At 41.3% G+C, this 17625-nt stretch overlaps 1 protein-coding gene across 1 annotated transcript in view; it reads left to right on the forward strand.

Moving 5' to 3' along the window:
- gucy1a2 (guanylate cyclase 1, soluble, alpha 2) overlaps nt 1-17625 on the forward strand; it is a 56325-nt gene that overhangs the window by 14077 nt on the left and 24623 nt on the right. The window contains 2 exon segments of the mRNA XM_023980748.3: nt 1-38; nt 41-82. Coding sequence (XP_023836516.1) covers nt 1-38; nt 41-82 — 80 coding nt within the window.

Below are 17625 nucleotides of genomic sequence, written 5' to 3' on the forward strand. Positions count from 1 at the left end.
CCAGGGGGCCATACTGCTGCGCCTGGCCTCCCCCTTCACATCCGCACCCGGCCAGACTGCTCCCAGTCAGGCACCAAGGAAGGTATTTATTATGTACTGTGGTGTATGTACTGTGTATTTGTGTGCGTGTGTGTGTGTGTTATGTGTGCGTGTGTATTTGTGTGTGTGAGTATGTGTGAAAGAGAGTGGTTTATGTCCATGAGTCTCAGTCTGCGTAGAAAATGAAAGCACAATTACATTGTGTCTGTGCAGGCGTGCGTGTGTGTGTCTGTGTGTGCGTGCGTTGTGTGGTGTGTGGTGCGTGTTGTGGTGTGTGGTGTGTGCTTGAGTGCGTGTGTGATGTGCTGTGTGTTGCGTGTGTGTGTGTGATTACGTGTGTGTGCGTGTGTGTGTGCGTGTGTGTGTGTGTTGGGCGTGTGTTGTGGGCGCATAGAAAAAGAGGCTAAAATGACCCTGTTGTGTAATAACCTCTGAGCTGATCTGCAGCTCCTCTGTCAACAAGCTAACACTCTGCTCTCTCCATCTTCTTATTTCTCACCTATTTTTCTGTTCCAGTCTTCCTGCCTTTCTCTCCTCTATTAGTTCTGTTCCTCTGGGTTACAGCTTTAAAAGTCTGTGTTGTTACTCATTTCTTCTAGGATTTGTCTGTCCTTTTCTACGGTATTTCTGTAGGTTAGTTGTCCTCTGGGGGCCTATCTGTCCCAGCTGAACTCATTTGAATGCTTTTAACTGACTGTGTTCAGGAAGTCTTTTCAGGCCAGGTTTCTGTCGTCTATGGACAGTAACACCGTGTTAGCCATACATCAGCTAGTGATATAAGTCGGAAATGTAAGATATTTTGATTGCAATAATTAGAAAATATACCTTAAGGTCTGCTGCTTTGCAGAACGAACCATCTTTCCAAGCTACTGTTTTTTTACCATACGTTGAGTTCAAAGTATCAGGGAGTCTAGTAAACTATATTCACTATATCATTTCATGATTGCTGTATGATACATCTGCACAATATAAGTATTTTGAGATTACCAACTCAAATGTACACGATTTAGTATTTGGTGTGTGTGTGTTGTTGCTGTTTTGTACAGGGGTTTTAATATGATAAGTGGCGTTGCAGTGGGGTTCAGAGGGAGGCTGTTGACAGACTATTGCCAACCAGGGCTTACTGTGGTAATCTGGACAGATGATTATGAAATAGACCAGTTTATGTTTTCATATGAAAGAGCGTTACCCTGCTGGCCTGCTCCATTATTATAGACCTCCCACACAAAAACACCATCTTAACACACAACACATGGCCATATGCACGCACACACAACTACACACACACACACACATGCCATGTTATATTCTCTATCCTTGTGGGAATCTATAATTAATTTTCATTCAAAATCCATTCAAAATCCTATTCCTAACCTAAACCTAACCCCTAACCCTAAGCCTAACCTGTACTCTTACCCTAACCTTAACCCAAAAACATAACCCTAACCTAACCTTAGCTCGTAACCTAACCCTAAAACTAACCCTAGCTCCTAACCCTAAACCTAATTCTAAACCTAACACTGATTCTAACCTTAACCCAAACTCCTTAGAAATAGCATTGACCTCCTGGGGATTTTGTGGGGACTAACAAAATGTCCCCAGTTGGTCAAAATTATTTTCATTTACTATTCTTGTTAACACAGTCCACACACACACACACACAGACTAAGCACACACCACAGACAACACACACACACCACACCACAGTACCAGGTGTGTGTGTGCGTGTGTGTGTGTGTGTGCGTGTGTGTGGGCGCATTAGAAAAAGAGGCTAAAATGACCCTGTTGTGTAATAACCTCTGAGCTGATCTGCAGTCTCCTCTGTCAACAAGCTAACACTCTGCTCTCTCCATCTTCTTATTTCTCACCTATTTTTCTGTTCCAGTCTTCCTGCCTTTCTCTCCTCTATTAGTTCTGTTCCTCTGGGTTACAGCTTTAAAAGTCTGTGTTGTTACTCATTTCTTCTAGGATTTGTCTGTCCTTTTCTACCGGTCTATTTCTGTAGGTTAGTTGTCCTCTGGGGGCCTATCTGTCCCAGCTGAACTCATTTGAATGCTTTTAACTGACTGTGTTCAGGAAGTCTTTTCAGGCCAGGTTTCTGTCGTCTATGGACAGTAACACCGTGTTAGCCATACATCAGCTAGTGATATAAGTCGGAAATGTAGATATTTTTGATTGCAATAATTAGAAAATATACCTTAAGGTCTGCTGCTTTGCAGAACGAACCATCTTTCCAAGCTACTGTTTTTTTACCATACGTTGAGTTCAAAGTATCAGGGAGTCTAGTAAACTATATTCACTATATCATTTCATGATTGCTGTATGATACATCTGCACAATATAAGCTTATTTTGAGATTACCAACTCAAATGTACACGATTTAGTAGTTGTGTGTGTGTGTGTGTGTTGCTGTTTTGTACAGGGGTTTTAATTGGATAATTGTGGCGTTGCAGTGGGGTTCAGAGGGAGGCTGTTGACAGACTATTGCCAACCAGGGCTTACTGTGGTAATCTGGACAGATGATTATGAAATAGACCAGTTTATGTTTTCATATGAAAGAGCGTTACCCTGCTGGCCTGCTCCATTATTATAGACCTCCCACACAAAACACCATCTTAACACACACACATGGCCATATGCACGCACACACAACTACACACACACACACACACACATGCCATGTTATATTCTTCTATCCTTGTGGGAATCTATAATTAATTTTCATTCAAAATCCATTCAAAATCATAATTTCCATTCAAAATCCATTCAAAATCTTAACTTCCATTCAAAATCCTTTAAAAATCATAATTTCCAATCAAAATCTATTTGAAATTGTAACCCTAACCCTAATTGTAACCCTAACCGTTAACCTAAACCCAAATGTTAAATAAGCCTTTGTCCTCATAGGGACGTGGGAAATGTCCCCACGAGGGAGAAAGTTCCTTGTCTTACTATCCTTGTGGGGACTTTGGGGGATTTTAGGTCCCTACAAGGATAGAAGAACCAACCCACACACACCAATCTAAACCTTCATTCTAACCCTAAAATAGCCTTTGTCCTCATGGGGACCTGGGACATGGTACCCCCCCCACAGGATAGGAACACACCACACACACACAACACACACCACACACACACACACACACACACACACACACACAACACACACACACCACACAAAAACACACACACACACACCACCACACACACACACACACACACACACACACCACACACAGTATTGTTACAGCTAACCTTATCGGGGAACACACAATCCAGTCCCATTCAAAATCCTATTTTCCTAACCTAAACCTAACCCCTAACCCTAAGCCTAACCGTTACTCTTACCTAACCTTAACCCTATCCCATTCAAAATCCTATTTTCCCTAAACACCCTAACCTAACACCTAAGCCTAACCTATGTACTTCTTACCCTAACCTTAACCCTTATCCCATTCAAAATCCTATTTTCCCTAACCAACCTAACCTAACCCTAAGCCAACCTGTACTCTTACCCTAACCTAAACCCAAAAACATAACCCTAAAACCTAACCTTAGCTCGTAACCCTAACCCCTAAAACTAACCCTAGCTCCTAACCCTAAACCTAATTCTAAACCTAACACTGATTCTAACCTTAACCCTAAACTCCTTAGAAATAGCATTTGACCTCCTGGGGATTTTGTGGGGACTAACAAAATGTCCCCAGTTGGTCAAATTTATTTTCATTTACTATTCTTGTTAAACACGTCCACACACACACACACACAGACTAAGACACACACACAGACACACACACACACACACCACAGTACCAGGACCTCATCTCCACAGTCAGAACTCAAGCACCACTACATCTCTCTATCACCCTCTCTCCCGCTCACTCCCTCGCTTTTATCTTTCTCTCCTCACTCCCACTCTGCTCGCTCTCTCTCACAGGGTTCCTCTTCTTAGCTCTCCTTTCCTATCTCTGAGAATAGGATATTAGTCCCCTGTTTTAGAGGGCCTTAGTTGGACCTGGATTTGTCCGTTTTAGCTTGGTTGGGCACCTTTCTCACTCACACACACACGCACGCACACACGCACGCACGCACGCACGCACACACACACGGAAAGACACAGTTATTGCAGATGAAATGGGTATCTGTGCGTCAYCCAGGTCTCTCTGTCAGCAGTGGTTGGGTAACCACAGTGATGAATCAGAAAGCAGTGTGACGTGTAGAGCAGATCTGGCTGAGTTAGTGGAAACAAACCTCAGTTTGAATAACACAACAACCTGCCTTTCAACTAGCTCACACAGTTTCATGTCAGAATTAGACGTTCATCCATGTTTCTCAAATGTCAAATTTCAAAGTTGTTCCAAACGTCACATTTTGTGTTTAAGTGTTTAAGGTTAAGGTTAGGCATTCACTCTGAATGGTTAATGTAAAGGTTTGGGATAGGCTTAAAACTAAAAAAATATATTAAAAAACACTTTCTATCGCTGTATTTGAACTTGCCAATCCCGATCCACAATGCCCTAGCAAAACCGAAACCTACTTGAAGTTAACAGCGTTAACAGATGGTGAACTCGCCCAGTCGCCCAGTGTTTATCCCAGAAAACACAGCGTTAACAGATGGTGAACTCGCCCAGTCGCCCAGTGTTTATCCCAGAAAACACAGCGTTAACAGCGGGTGAACTCGCCCAGTCGCCCAGTGTTTATCCCAGAAAACACAGTGCCATAATGTTAATAGGTGAAAGGAGGCATAAATTGTTGACGTAATTCTAATCCAAACCGAACCCCAAGTAAGTCATGGGATCGAATCCCGGAGCTGACAAGGTAAAAAAAAAGAAATCTGTCATTCTGCCCCTGAACAAGGCAGTTAACCCACTGTTCCCCGGGAGCCCGTCATTGTACGTAAGAATTTGTTCTTAACTGACTTGCCTAGTTAAAATGTTTTATTTAACCAGGTAGGCTAGTTGGTTACACATAACCGACATTGACCTGTTTACACTTTGTAGTTAATTTTGACACTACAAATAATGTTTTTGTCGCATATTACTGACACAGGGGCCGTTTAAAACCAGAGAAGTTGGTTCTAAGGGGCAGTTGACCTTTAATAGTCATAGCAGGGACAGTGATGTATGCAACAATATGCAACTTTCCACATCAAGTAACTCATGAAATAATGCAAATACACCTTATGGAACAGCGGGGACAGTGAAGAGACACACACAGRCACACACATATGATAACATAAGCATTATATACACACATTGATTTTGCGTTGTAGATATGTCATAGTATAGTAGCAATCAATCAATCAAATGTATTTATGAAGCCATGTTTACATCAGCTGATATCTCAAAGTGCTGTACAGAAACCCAGCCTAAAACCTCAAACACCAAGTAATGCAGATGTAGAAGCATGGTGGCTAGGAAAAACTCCCTAGAAAGGCAGAAACCTAGAGAGGAACCAGGCTTTGAGGGGTGTCCAGTCCTCTTCTGGCTGTGCCGGGTGGAGATTATAACAGTACATGGCCATTAAGGCCAGATTGTTCTACAAGATATTCAAATGTTCATAGATGACCAGCAGGGTCAAATAATAATTACAGTGGTTGTAGAGGGTGCAACAGGTCAGCACCTCAGGAGTAAATGTCAGTTGGCTTTTCATAGCCGGGCATTCAGAGGTCGAAATAGCATGTGCGGTAGAGAGAGAGAGTTGAAAACAGCAGGTCTGGGACAAGGTAGCACGTCCGGTGAACAGGTCAGATTTCCATAACCGCAAGCAGAAGAGTTGAAACTGGAACAGCAGCATGACCAGGTGGACTGGGGACAGCAAGGAGTCATCAGCCCAGGTAGTCCTGAGACATGGTCCTAGGGCTCAGGTCTTCTGGGAGGAGAGTGAGAGAGGGAGAGAGAGAATTAGAGGGAGCATACTTAAATTTACGCAGGACACCGGAATAAGATGCGGAGAGTAACAAGAGATATAACAGACTGACCCTAGCCTCCCGGCACATAGACTATTGCAGCATAGATACTGGAGGCTGAGACACGGGGAGTTGGGAGACACTGTGGCCCCTTATGACGATACCCCCGGACAGGGCCAACCAGGCAGTATATAACACCACCCACTTTTCAAACGCACAGCCCCCACACTACCAGAGGGATATCAACAGACCACCAACCTACTACCCTGAGACAAGGGTGAGTATAGCCCACGAAGATATCCTCCACCACGCGAGCCAGAAAGGGCGACAAAACGGACAGGAAGATCATGTCAGTGACTCAACCAACTCAAGTGACGCACCAGTAAGTCAGTGACTCAGCCCCCGTAATAGGGTCAGAGGGAGAGAATCCCAATGGCGAGAGGGGAACCGGCCAGGGCAGTTCGTCGCTCCAGTGCCTTTCCGTTCACCTTCGCACCCCTGGGCCAGACTACACTCTATCATAGGACCTACTGATGATTTGAGTCTTCAGTAAAGACTTAAAGGTCTCTCACATGGATAGGCAGACCATTCCATAAAAATTAGCTCTATAGGAGAAAGCCCTCACTCCAGCTGTTTGCTTATAAATTCTAGGGACAATAAGGAGGCCTGTGTATAGTGACCGTAGCGTATGTGTAGTTATGTACGGCAGGACCAAATCGGAGAGATAGGTAGAAGCAAGCCCATGTAATTCTTTGTAGGTTAGCAGTAAAACCTTGAAATCAGCCCTTGCCTTAACAGGAAGCCAGTGTAGGGAGGCCAGCACTGGAGTAATATGATCACATTTTTGATTCTAGTCAAGATTCTAGCAGCCGTGTTTAGCACTAACTGAAGTTTATTTAGTGATTTATCTGGGTAACCGGAGAGTAGAGCATTTCAGTAGTCTAATCTAGAAGTGATAAAAGCATGGATTAGCTTTTCTGCATCCTTTTTGTAAAAAAAAGCTTCTGATTATTGCAATGTTACGAAGATGGAAAAAACCTGTCCTTGAAATATTCTTGATATGTTTGTCAAAAGAGAGATCAGGGACCAGAGTAATGCCGAGGTCCTTCACAGTTTGATTTGAGACGACTGTACAACCATCAAGATTAATTGTCAGATCCAACAGAAGATCTCATTATTTCTTGGGACCTAGAACTAGCATCTCTGTTTTGTCTGTTTTAAAGTAAAAATGTGCTGCCATCCACTTCCTTATGTCTGAAACACAGGCTTCCAGGGTAGGCAATTTTTGGGCTTCACCGTGTTTCATCGAAATCTACCGCTGTGTGTTGTCCGCTTGGCAATTAAAGTTAACATTGTGTTTCCGAATGACATCACCAAGAGTGATGTCACCAAGAGTTAAATATAAAGTGAAAACAATAGTGGTCCTAAAACAAAAACTTGAGGAACACAGGAAATTACAATTGATTTGTCAGAGGACAAACCATTCGCAGAGATGAACTGATATCTTTCCGACAGGCAAGAACTTGTCCATGTAGACAAATTAAGGTTTCCAATCTCTCCAAAAGAATGTGGTGATCGATGGTATCAAAAGCAGCACTAAGGTCTAAGAGCACGAGGACAGATGCAGAGCCTTGGTCTGACGCCATTAACAGGTMATTTACCACCTTCACGAGTGCAGTCTCAGTGCTATGATGGGGTCTAAAACCAGACTSAAGCGTTTCGTATACATTATTTGTCTTCAGGAAGGCAGTGAGCTGCTGCACAACTTCAAAAAAAATTGAGAGGAATGGGAGATTCGATATAAGCTGATAGTTTTTTATATTTTCTGGGTCACGGTTTGGCATTTTCAAGAGAGGCTCTATTACTGCCACTTTTAGTAAGTTTGGTACACATCCGGTGGATAGGGAGCTGTTTATTATGTTCGACATAGGAGGGCCAAGCACAGGAAGTAGCTCTTTCAATAGTTTAGTAGGAATGGGGTCCATTATGCAGCTTGAAGGTTTGAAGGCCATGACTATCTTCATGAATGTGTCAAGAGTTATAGGATTAAAAAACTTGACTGTTTCCATCGATCCTAGGTCCTGRCAGTTTTGTGCAGACTCAGGACAGCTGAGCTTTGGAGAAATACGCAGATTCAAAGAGGAGTCCACAATTTTCTTTCTAATGATCATGATCTTTTCATCAAAGAAGTTCATGAATTCATCACTGCTGAAGTGAAAGGCATCCTCTCTTGGGAAATACTGCTTTTTAGTTAGCTTTGCGACAGTATCGAATATACATTTTGGATTGTTCTTATTCTCCTCAATTAGATTGAAAAAATAGGATGATCGAGTAGCAGTGAGGCTCTTCGATATTGCACAGTGCTTTCTTTCCAAGCTAGTCGGAAGACTTTCAGTTTGGTGGAGCGCCATCTCCGTTCCAATTTTCTGGAAGCTTGCTTCAGGGCTCGGGTATTTTCTGTATACCAGGGAGCTAGTTTCTTGTGACAAATGTTTTTTTGTTTTTAGGGATGCGTCTGCATCTAGTGTATTACGCAAGGTTAAATTTAGATCCTCAGATTTTTGTACTCTGACATCCTTGGGAAGGTGGAGGGAGTCTGGATGGGCATCTAGGAATCTTTGGGTTGTCCGAGAATTTATAGCACSGCTTTTGATGATCCTTGGTTGGGGTCTTAGCAGATTATTTGTTGCCATTGCAAACGTAATAAGATGGTGGTCCGATAGTCCAGGATTATGAGGAAAAACATTTAGACAAAACTTGTGGCAATGAGTAGGTCCGGAGACATGTTAGACAAAACCCACTGAGTCGATGATGGCTCCAAAGGCCTTTTGGAGTGAGTCTGTGCACTTTTCCATGTGAATATTAAAGTCACCAACAATATGAATATTATCTGCCATGACTACAAGGTCCGATAGGAATTCAGGGAACTCAGTGAGGAACTCTGTATTCGGCCCAGGAGGCCTGTAATCAGTAGATATTAAACGTGATCGAGTGCATAGATTTCATGACTTGAAGCTCAAAAGATGAAAACGCTGTCATTTTGGGGTGGGTAAATTGAAATTTGCTATCGTAAATGTTAGCAACACCTCTGCCTTTGCGGGATGCGCGGGGGATATGGTTACTCGTGTAACCAGGAGGAGAGGTCTCATTTAACACAGTAAATTCATAAGGCCTAAGCCATGTTTCAGTCAGGCCAATCACATCAAGATTATGATCAGTGATTAGTTCATTGACTATAACTGCCTTGGAATTGAGGGATCTCTTTCACGATCTCTTTCAATAATGACAGGAATGGAGGAGGTCTTTATTCCAGTGAGATTGCTAAGGCGAACACCGCCATGTTTAGTTTTGCCCAACCTAGRTCGAGGCACAGACAMRGTCTYAATRGKYAGCTGAGCTGACTACACTGACTGYGCTARTGGYAGACTCCACTTAGCTGTCAGGCTGGCTAACAGCCTGCTGCCTGGCCTGCATCCTATYTCATTGTGGAGCTAGRGGAGTTAGAGCCCTGTCTATGTTCGTAGATAAGATGAGAGCACCCCTCCAGCTAGGATGGAGTCTGTCACTCCTCAACAGGCTCCCAGAAAGAGGGCCAATTATCTACAAATTCTATCTTTTGGGAGGGGCAGAAAACAGTTTTCAACCAGCGATTGAGTTATGAGACTGCTGTAGAGCTCATCACTCCACCTAACTGGGAGGGGGCCCTAGACAATTACTTGATGTCAACACATCTTTCTAGCTAATTTACACACGGATGCTATGTTGATCATGGCGACCTCTGACTGTTTCATCCTAACATCGTTGGTTCAGAAGTGGATAACAATATCTCAATACTCTCTACACTTGCCAGTTTTAGCCTTAGCCAGAACCATTTTCAAATTAGCCTTAACGTCGGTAGCCCTGCCCCCTGGTAACAGTGTATGATTGCTGGATTGGATGCTTTTTTTTAAGTCTAATATTGCGGTAATGGAGTCACCAATGATTAGGGTTTTCAATTTGTCAGAGATAATGGAGTGAGGATTCGGCGGCTCATACCCCGTTATGGGTGGAGGAGAGACCTGAGAAGGCTGTCTCTGACTCCGACTCGTTGCTTAATGGGGAGAACCGTTGGAAGTTTCTGTCGGCTGAATGAGCGACACCGGTTGAGCATGCCGACAGCATTTTTTTCTAGAAGCCATGAGAAAGTTGTCCGGTTGCGGGGACTGCGAGGGGATTTATCCTACTATCTGTACTTACTGGTGGCACAGACTAGAGGTCGACCGATTAATCGGAATGGCCGATTAATTAGGGCCGATTTCAAGTTTTCATAACAATCGGAAATCGGTATTTTTGGACATATATATATATATAATAATTTTTACACCTTTATTTAAAAACTTCTTGAGGCTAGCGGAACCCCTCGACAACATCCGCTGAAAAGGCAGAGCGTGAAATTCAAAAATATTTTTCATACATTCACAAGTGCAATACACCAAATTAAAGCTTAACTTCTTGTTAACCTGTCTGGGAACGGGATTCCGCTAGCGGACGCCAACACCCTCGCCAACAGCCAATGAAATTGCAGGGCGCCAAATTCAATCAACAGAAATCTCATAATTCAAATTTCTCAAACATACAAGTATTAGACACCATTTTAAAGATAAAATTCTCGTTAATCCAACCACAGTGTTGTTCGATTTCAAAAAGGCTTTTCGGCGAAAGCAGAACATATCACTATGTTAGGTCAGCAACTAGTCACAGAAAGCATACAGCGATTTTCCAACCAAAGAGAGGAGTCACAAAAAGCAGAAATAGAGATCAAATTAATTACTAACCTTTGATATTCTTCATCAGGTGACACTCCGGGACAACATGTTACACAATACATGTATGTTTTGTTCGATCAAGTTCATATTTTATATCCAAAAACCTCAGTTTACATTTGGCTTGCTCCAAAACACCGTGAATTTGCACAGAGCCACATCAATTTACAGAAATACTCATAATAAACATTGATAAAAGATACAAATGTTATTCACAGAATTAAAGATATACTTCTCCTTAATGCAACCGCTGTGTCAGATTTCAAAAAAACTTTACGGAAAAAGCAAACCATGCAATAATCTGAGTACGGCGCTCAGAGACCAAAACGACTCAAACAGATATCCGCCATGTTTGAGTCAAACGAAGTCAGAAATAGCATTATAAATATTTCACTTAACTTTGATGATTTTCATCAGAATGCACTCCCAGGGATCCCAGTTCCACAATAAATGTTTGTTTTGTTCGATAAAGTCCATAATTTATGTCCAAATACCTCCTTTTTGTTAGCACGTTTAGTTCACAAATCCAAACTCACGAGGCGCGGGCAAGTCCAGGCGAAAGTTCAGACAAAAAAAGTCCAAAAGGTTATATTACAGTTTGTAGAAACATGTCAAACAATGTATAGAATCAATCTTTAGGATGTTTTTAACATGAATCTTCAATAATGTTTCAACCGGCAATTCCTTTGTCTTTAGAAATGCAATGGAACGCAGGGTCATCTCACGGCTACACGCATGACCAACTCATAGCATTCTGCCAGACCTCTTACTCAATCAGCTCTTATTCTCTCCTCCTTCACAGTAGAAGCCTGAAACAAGGTTCTAAAGACTGTTGATATCTAGTGGAAGCCTTAGGAAGTGCAATATGATCCCATTTACACTGTATATTAGAAAGGCAATGAGTTGAAAAACTACAAACCTCAGATTTCCCACTTCCTGGTTGGATTTTTCTCAGGTTTTTGCCTGCCATATGAGTTCTGTTATACTCACAGACATCATTCAAACAGTTTTAGAAACATCAGAGTGTTTTCTATCCAAAACTACTAATAATATGCAAATATTAGCTTCTTGGCCTGAGTAGCAGGAAGTTTACTCTGGGCACGCTTTTCATCCGAACGTGAAAATGCTGCCCCCTGTCCCAAACAGGTTAACTAGGCAAGTCAGTTAAGAACACATTCTTATTTTCAATGATGGCCTAGGAACGGTGAGTTAACTGCCTTGTTCAGGGGCAGAACGACAGATTTTTACCTTGTCAGATCGGGGATTCGTTTTTGCAACTTTCCGGTTACTAGTCCAACGCTCTAACCACCTGCCTTACATTGCACTCCACGAGGAGCCTGCGTGGCAGGCTGACTACCTGTTACGTGAGGGCAGAAAGAAGCCAAGGCAAGTTGCTAGGTAGCATTAAACTTATAAAAAACAATCAATCTTCATATAATCACTAGTTAACTACACATGGTTGATGATATTACTAGTTTATCTAGAGTGTCCTGCGTTGCATATAATCAATGCGGTGCTGTCACGCCCTGACCTTAGAGATCCTTTTAATTCTCTATTTTGGTTAGGTCAGGGTGTGACTAGGGTGGGCAATCTAGTTTTCCTATTTCTTTGTTTGGCCTGGCATGGTTCCCAATCAGAGGCAGCTGTCTATCGTTGTCTCTGATTGGGGATCATACTTAGGCAGCCTTTTCCCCACCTTAGTTTGTGGGATCTTGATTTTGTATAGTTGCTGTGTAGCCTGCAGAACTTTACGTTCGTTTTGTATTTTGTTGTTTTTCGGTGTTCATTTTAATAAAAGTAAGATTTTCGCCTACCACGCCGCACCTTGGTCTCCTCATTGAATCACAGCCTACTTCGCCAAACGGGTGATGATTTAGCATTGTCGTTGCACCTAACCATAAACATCAATGCCTTTCTTTAAAATCAATACACAAGTATATATTTCTAAACCTGCATATTTAGTTAATATTGCCTGCTAACATGAATTTCTCATAATTAGGGAAATTGTGTCACTTCTCTTGCGTTCCGTGCAAGCAGTCAGGGTATATGCAGCAGTTTGGGCCGCCTGGCTCGTTGCGAACTGTGTGAAGTCCATTTATTCCTAACAAAGACCGTAATTAATTTGCCAGAATTGTACATAATTATGACATAACATTGAAGGTTGTACAATGTAACAGCAATATTTAGACTTAGGGATGCCCCCGTTAGATAAAATACGGAACGGTTCCGTATTTCACTGAAAGAATAAACGTTTTGTTTTCGAAATGATAGTTTCCGGATTCAACCATATTAATGACCAAAGGCTCGTATTTCTGTGTGTTATTATGTTATACTTAGTTTATTATCTACTTCACTTGCTTTGGCAATGTTAACATATGTTTCCCATGTCAATAAAGCCCTTAAATTGAAATTGAATTGCAGAGAAAGAGAGAGAAATGGAGAGAGACCTATTAGATCAACAAAATCACAGTCTACTTGAACAGCGCAATACTAAATCATGAGGCATGAAAGCCAAAGGAACAGAATAATATAAAAAAAATGCTGTAGATGGAAGGAAAGTAGTGTAGAAAACCTACCAAAAAACAATTAGGCAACAACAAATTCAATCCCTTTTAGACAACTTCTTGACAAAACGTTCCACTGTAATAGTAAAGGTGTAAACTTGACAGTAAAAAACCTAAAAGTATATTTGACCTCTCAGCTCCCCTATCAATCTAGAAATGTCAAACATAAAACCGACGAAACTTAACAATGACAAATGGTTTGAAGAATGCAAAAACCTAAGAAAGAAATTTATAAACCTATCCAACCAAAAACATAGAGACCCAGAAGACCTGAGCCTACGCCTTCACTATGGTGAATCACTAAAACAATACCGACATACACTAGAGAGAGAGAGAGAGAGAGAGAGAGAGAGAGAGAGAGAGAGAGAGAGAGAGAGAGAGAGAGAGAGAGAGAGAGAGAGAGAGAGAGAGAGAGAGAGAGAGAGAGAGAGAGAGAGAGAGAGACTAAGTGACCTTTCCAGTAGGTCTACGCTCAAGCCCTGGGGGGGATGGATGGACAAACAGACACTGTCGAGAGGGAGGAGGGAGTCTGGGTGGGGGGTATGGACTCAGCTTCAGACTATGTCCTGTCGCCTCCACTCTCTGCCCTTTCTGATGAAAATGTCAGCTCATCCCCCTTCTCTGAAAAAACACACACCGTGCTTTAATTCACTTTCTCTCTAACTCGTTGGCTAACTCCCTCACTGATCCAGGTGCTCTGACTATCTCCACTGTCCTGTATGCCTCTTAATGTGTCTTAATGTTGCATACATTACTGTCTACGCACAAGACTCATTTTTATAGCTATGTCTCTCACTATAACTCAAGATGATGCTTAGAATGATCTCGCCACTCACGCATCAAATCACTGGCTCCACTATAGTCGGGACGTTTCTTATAGTGTGTCTACTTAATTATTTAAAAAGGGGTTGTTTCACATTATTAGACCACTTCTTATAACTAAGAGTAGCCACAGCCATTGCAGATTGTGACTGAGGTTACTTCTTCATTTTTATTATTCTTGTGTGACGGTTTATCACTATTAGTTGTGTCATACACTCACCTGTCGCCTCCTGACTATATGCGTATCGTCTCAATCGTATGCATTAACTCTCGAGTTAGCATGTAGCGATCTCGCAGTGTCCCGCATTTTTTAAATTGACACATATAATGAGATAGAATCTGCATATATCATAGATTGCATATATCACTGCCCCCTGCTAAGACTTCATATTAATATATTGAAATGTGCTTTAGCTAGATTTTGGCATTTTTCTTGTACGCACAATTTTGCTATTTGTATCTCCTAGCTTTTATGACTATGTCCTATAATGTGTCGTTATGTTTGTTACTGGGTCAACTGGTCAAAGATCAGACACCGTCAAACAAGCTTGTTTTTAGATGTGATTTATGTGTATGTCCTCTTTTATTACGGACAAATGTCCTAAATTTACCAAATTCATACAACCTCTTTTGAGAGATGGTTCAGGGGAAATGAGCAATAACACGCAGTTTAGTTTGCTCCTGAGAAATCATTTTCTCTCTCACTCAACTTCTACACTAAGTTTAGATCAAACAGATTCCTTTGTTTTAACAGATTTAAACTAGCAGTTTCACACTCGCAACAGATAACACGATGTTTCTTATAGATGTTCAAAAACAGTCTCCTAATAAAATGATTTTTAGGATAAATGATTCAGGAACCGTTTTCTGTGATGTACATATTACAAACTAAACTTTGTCTATATCAGTGACTAATTTTAGCCTGTATACAGAGCAATGACATAGGGAAACTCACTAAAAGAACTGTAATTTACCACATATCAAAAGCTTCTTATGTATCTGAGCATAGGAAAAGTTTCTCAATATTTGGTGTCTATTCTTGTTGTTGACACCCGATAAGAACAATTGTGTGGTAGCTAGAGATGTATATTATTCGTTGGTTTTGTCTCTGAACAGGTATGATTATGTTTTTAGTTATGTGGAGGGACTTCACTTGAAGCTTGGAACTCTAAGCACTACATCATGCACCTTTAGCGCCTACTATGCTAGCAAAAGTAGAGTGACATACTCCAAACTACTCTCCATTCTAGCTCCTCGCCCAGTGTCGAGCGTACGTTTTCACCTAGAGGTGTAACCAGGCTAACCAATACACGTGCCATCACGTTCTATAAGTACAAGATTAGTTGTGACTACTAAGCTATTAAGCTAATGCCGCTATGGCTACGATATTCTTAAAGAAGAGTGACGTGATGTCCACCAATCCCAGTAAGGTTAATCATATACCGTTAGTTATGATAAGGTAGTGGTCTGCTGTACTCACGCTCGAGATGGCTGCCTTTGTTAGCTGATATTGTTGTGGTAGCATGATCAATTCCGGGTTACGACAATACCATGTCTTAACCATTGGTTCTACCAATGTCAAACTCTACTCTAAAACGTTTACTTTTGATAAATTTTCGTTCTTATACTTCACACACCTACTCGTGTGGTTATATGTTCATAAGTGGCCAAATTTAACACAAACAACCCTTGTTATTTTGAATTCCTTCAACATCTTGTTTTATCCTCTCATCTTCCACTGTTTGGTATGCTTTCGTTTCAACCACAAATCTGACAAGTTAGAAAACGTACATAAGCTTATTGTGTAAGTCTGGTACATGTTGCGTATCTAACAGTGAGAACCTATCTCATGCAAACGCCCCCAAAAAAAGCTTGAAAATGTAGCTAAAATATAATGATCTTATATGAAACCTCCATAATTGTCACTAGCGGCTGTAGCAATACTTAAACCAAACTACAAACTGTATTTTTCGAAAATATTCACTTTTCGCCACTATGTTTAATTGTGTTGGAGAGGGAGGAAGCGTAGAAGATGCTATTAGTTCCACTATGCTTCAGATGCTCAATTATCTGCTCTGAAGGTGGTAATGCAAAGAAAAGAGTTTAAGTGTATGGAGAAGTGAAAAATAGTGAGAGCGGGGTGTTAGAATTTGTAGGGGGGGGGTCCGATTATATTAATGAATTTTTGCTTTAGAGATAGCGCTCGTCTTGATTTAAGAACTCCCTCTCCCAGATAATTAGAGGAAACCCGAAACAATAGCTTGATGCTCATTTCTATTCCTGACTATTGCAAATCCATGATTAATATTAAACTCGGAAAAACCGATCTCTCTTTTCACATTAGAATCTTATTGTATAAGTGTGTTTCTTTAATTGGCTAATTGACCTTAAGTGGAACAATCACATGTATACTCTGAACACCATGTTGTGAATCTCGAACTATAAGATGATTACGGAATGAATAATACAATTCACTTAAATCCAAATTTTGAGTATGACACGAAAAATAATAATACGTAAACATGTTACAATTTGGTTTAAATAATGCAAAAACAAAGTGTTGGAGAAGAAGTTAAAGTGCAAATATGTTGCTATGTAAGAAAATTTGGCTCATTTTACTGCTCTTAAAATGTTGTTCCCTCTATGCTTCCATGTACAAACACTGAGAACAATGATGAAATGACACTTAGATGAGTCTCTTCAATATTCGCTTTATGTGTACGTTTGAAATGATATAATTATACAAGCGTTGAGCTATATTTATGTTAAGGAAATTATTAGAACTCCATTATTCTTCTTCTCTATCAGCAATAAGTGTTGTTTATATTTTTCGATAATGCTCCCGTTGAACTTATATATTGGACTGTTCTTATGACATAAGGAAATCTAGAGTCATTGCCCATGTGTGTAGCAGTATAACATGAGATTCCGCGTCTCATCGAACTATGCCGAGTATTGCTGCTCCTGAGTATAGAGGTTTACTAACCAAGTGCAAACACATGACTATAGACAACAACCACAGACCTCGCTCGTAAAGCATGCCGCTCTCACACCGATCGGACACAAGTGTTCATCTCCGCTCGCACGTCCGTAGAAGCACAAGAATCTCGGCCTGCGTTGGCGAGATAACAAGGGGACACGCAACTACTTTTGACAGCGATCATCAGTAATGTGACATGACGATGTACGTCTGCACTCTCTCATACCCTCTCCCTTTCTTTTGCGAATTGTGAAATCTTGCCTTAATGCTGGTGTTGTTTGCCATAGCGCACCCCGCTAACTAGCTAGCCATTTCACATCGGTTACACCAGCCTAATCTCGGGAGTTGATAGGCTTGAAGTCATAAAACAGCTCAATGCTTGATGCATTGTGAAGAGCTTCTGGCAAACGCACGAAAGTGCTGTTTGAATTAATGCTTACGAGCCTGCTGCTGCCTACCATCGCTCAGTCAGACTGCTCTATCAAATATCAAATCATAGACTTCAATTTT

The sequence above is a fragment of the Salvelinus sp. IW2-2015 genome, linkage group LG36, assembly GCF_002910315.2.
Source record: "Salvelinus sp. IW2-2015 linkage group LG36, ASM291031v2, whole genome shotgun sequence".
NCBI lineage: Eukaryota > Metazoa > Chordata > Actinopteri > Salmoniformes > Salmonidae > Salvelinus > Salvelinus sp. IW2-2015.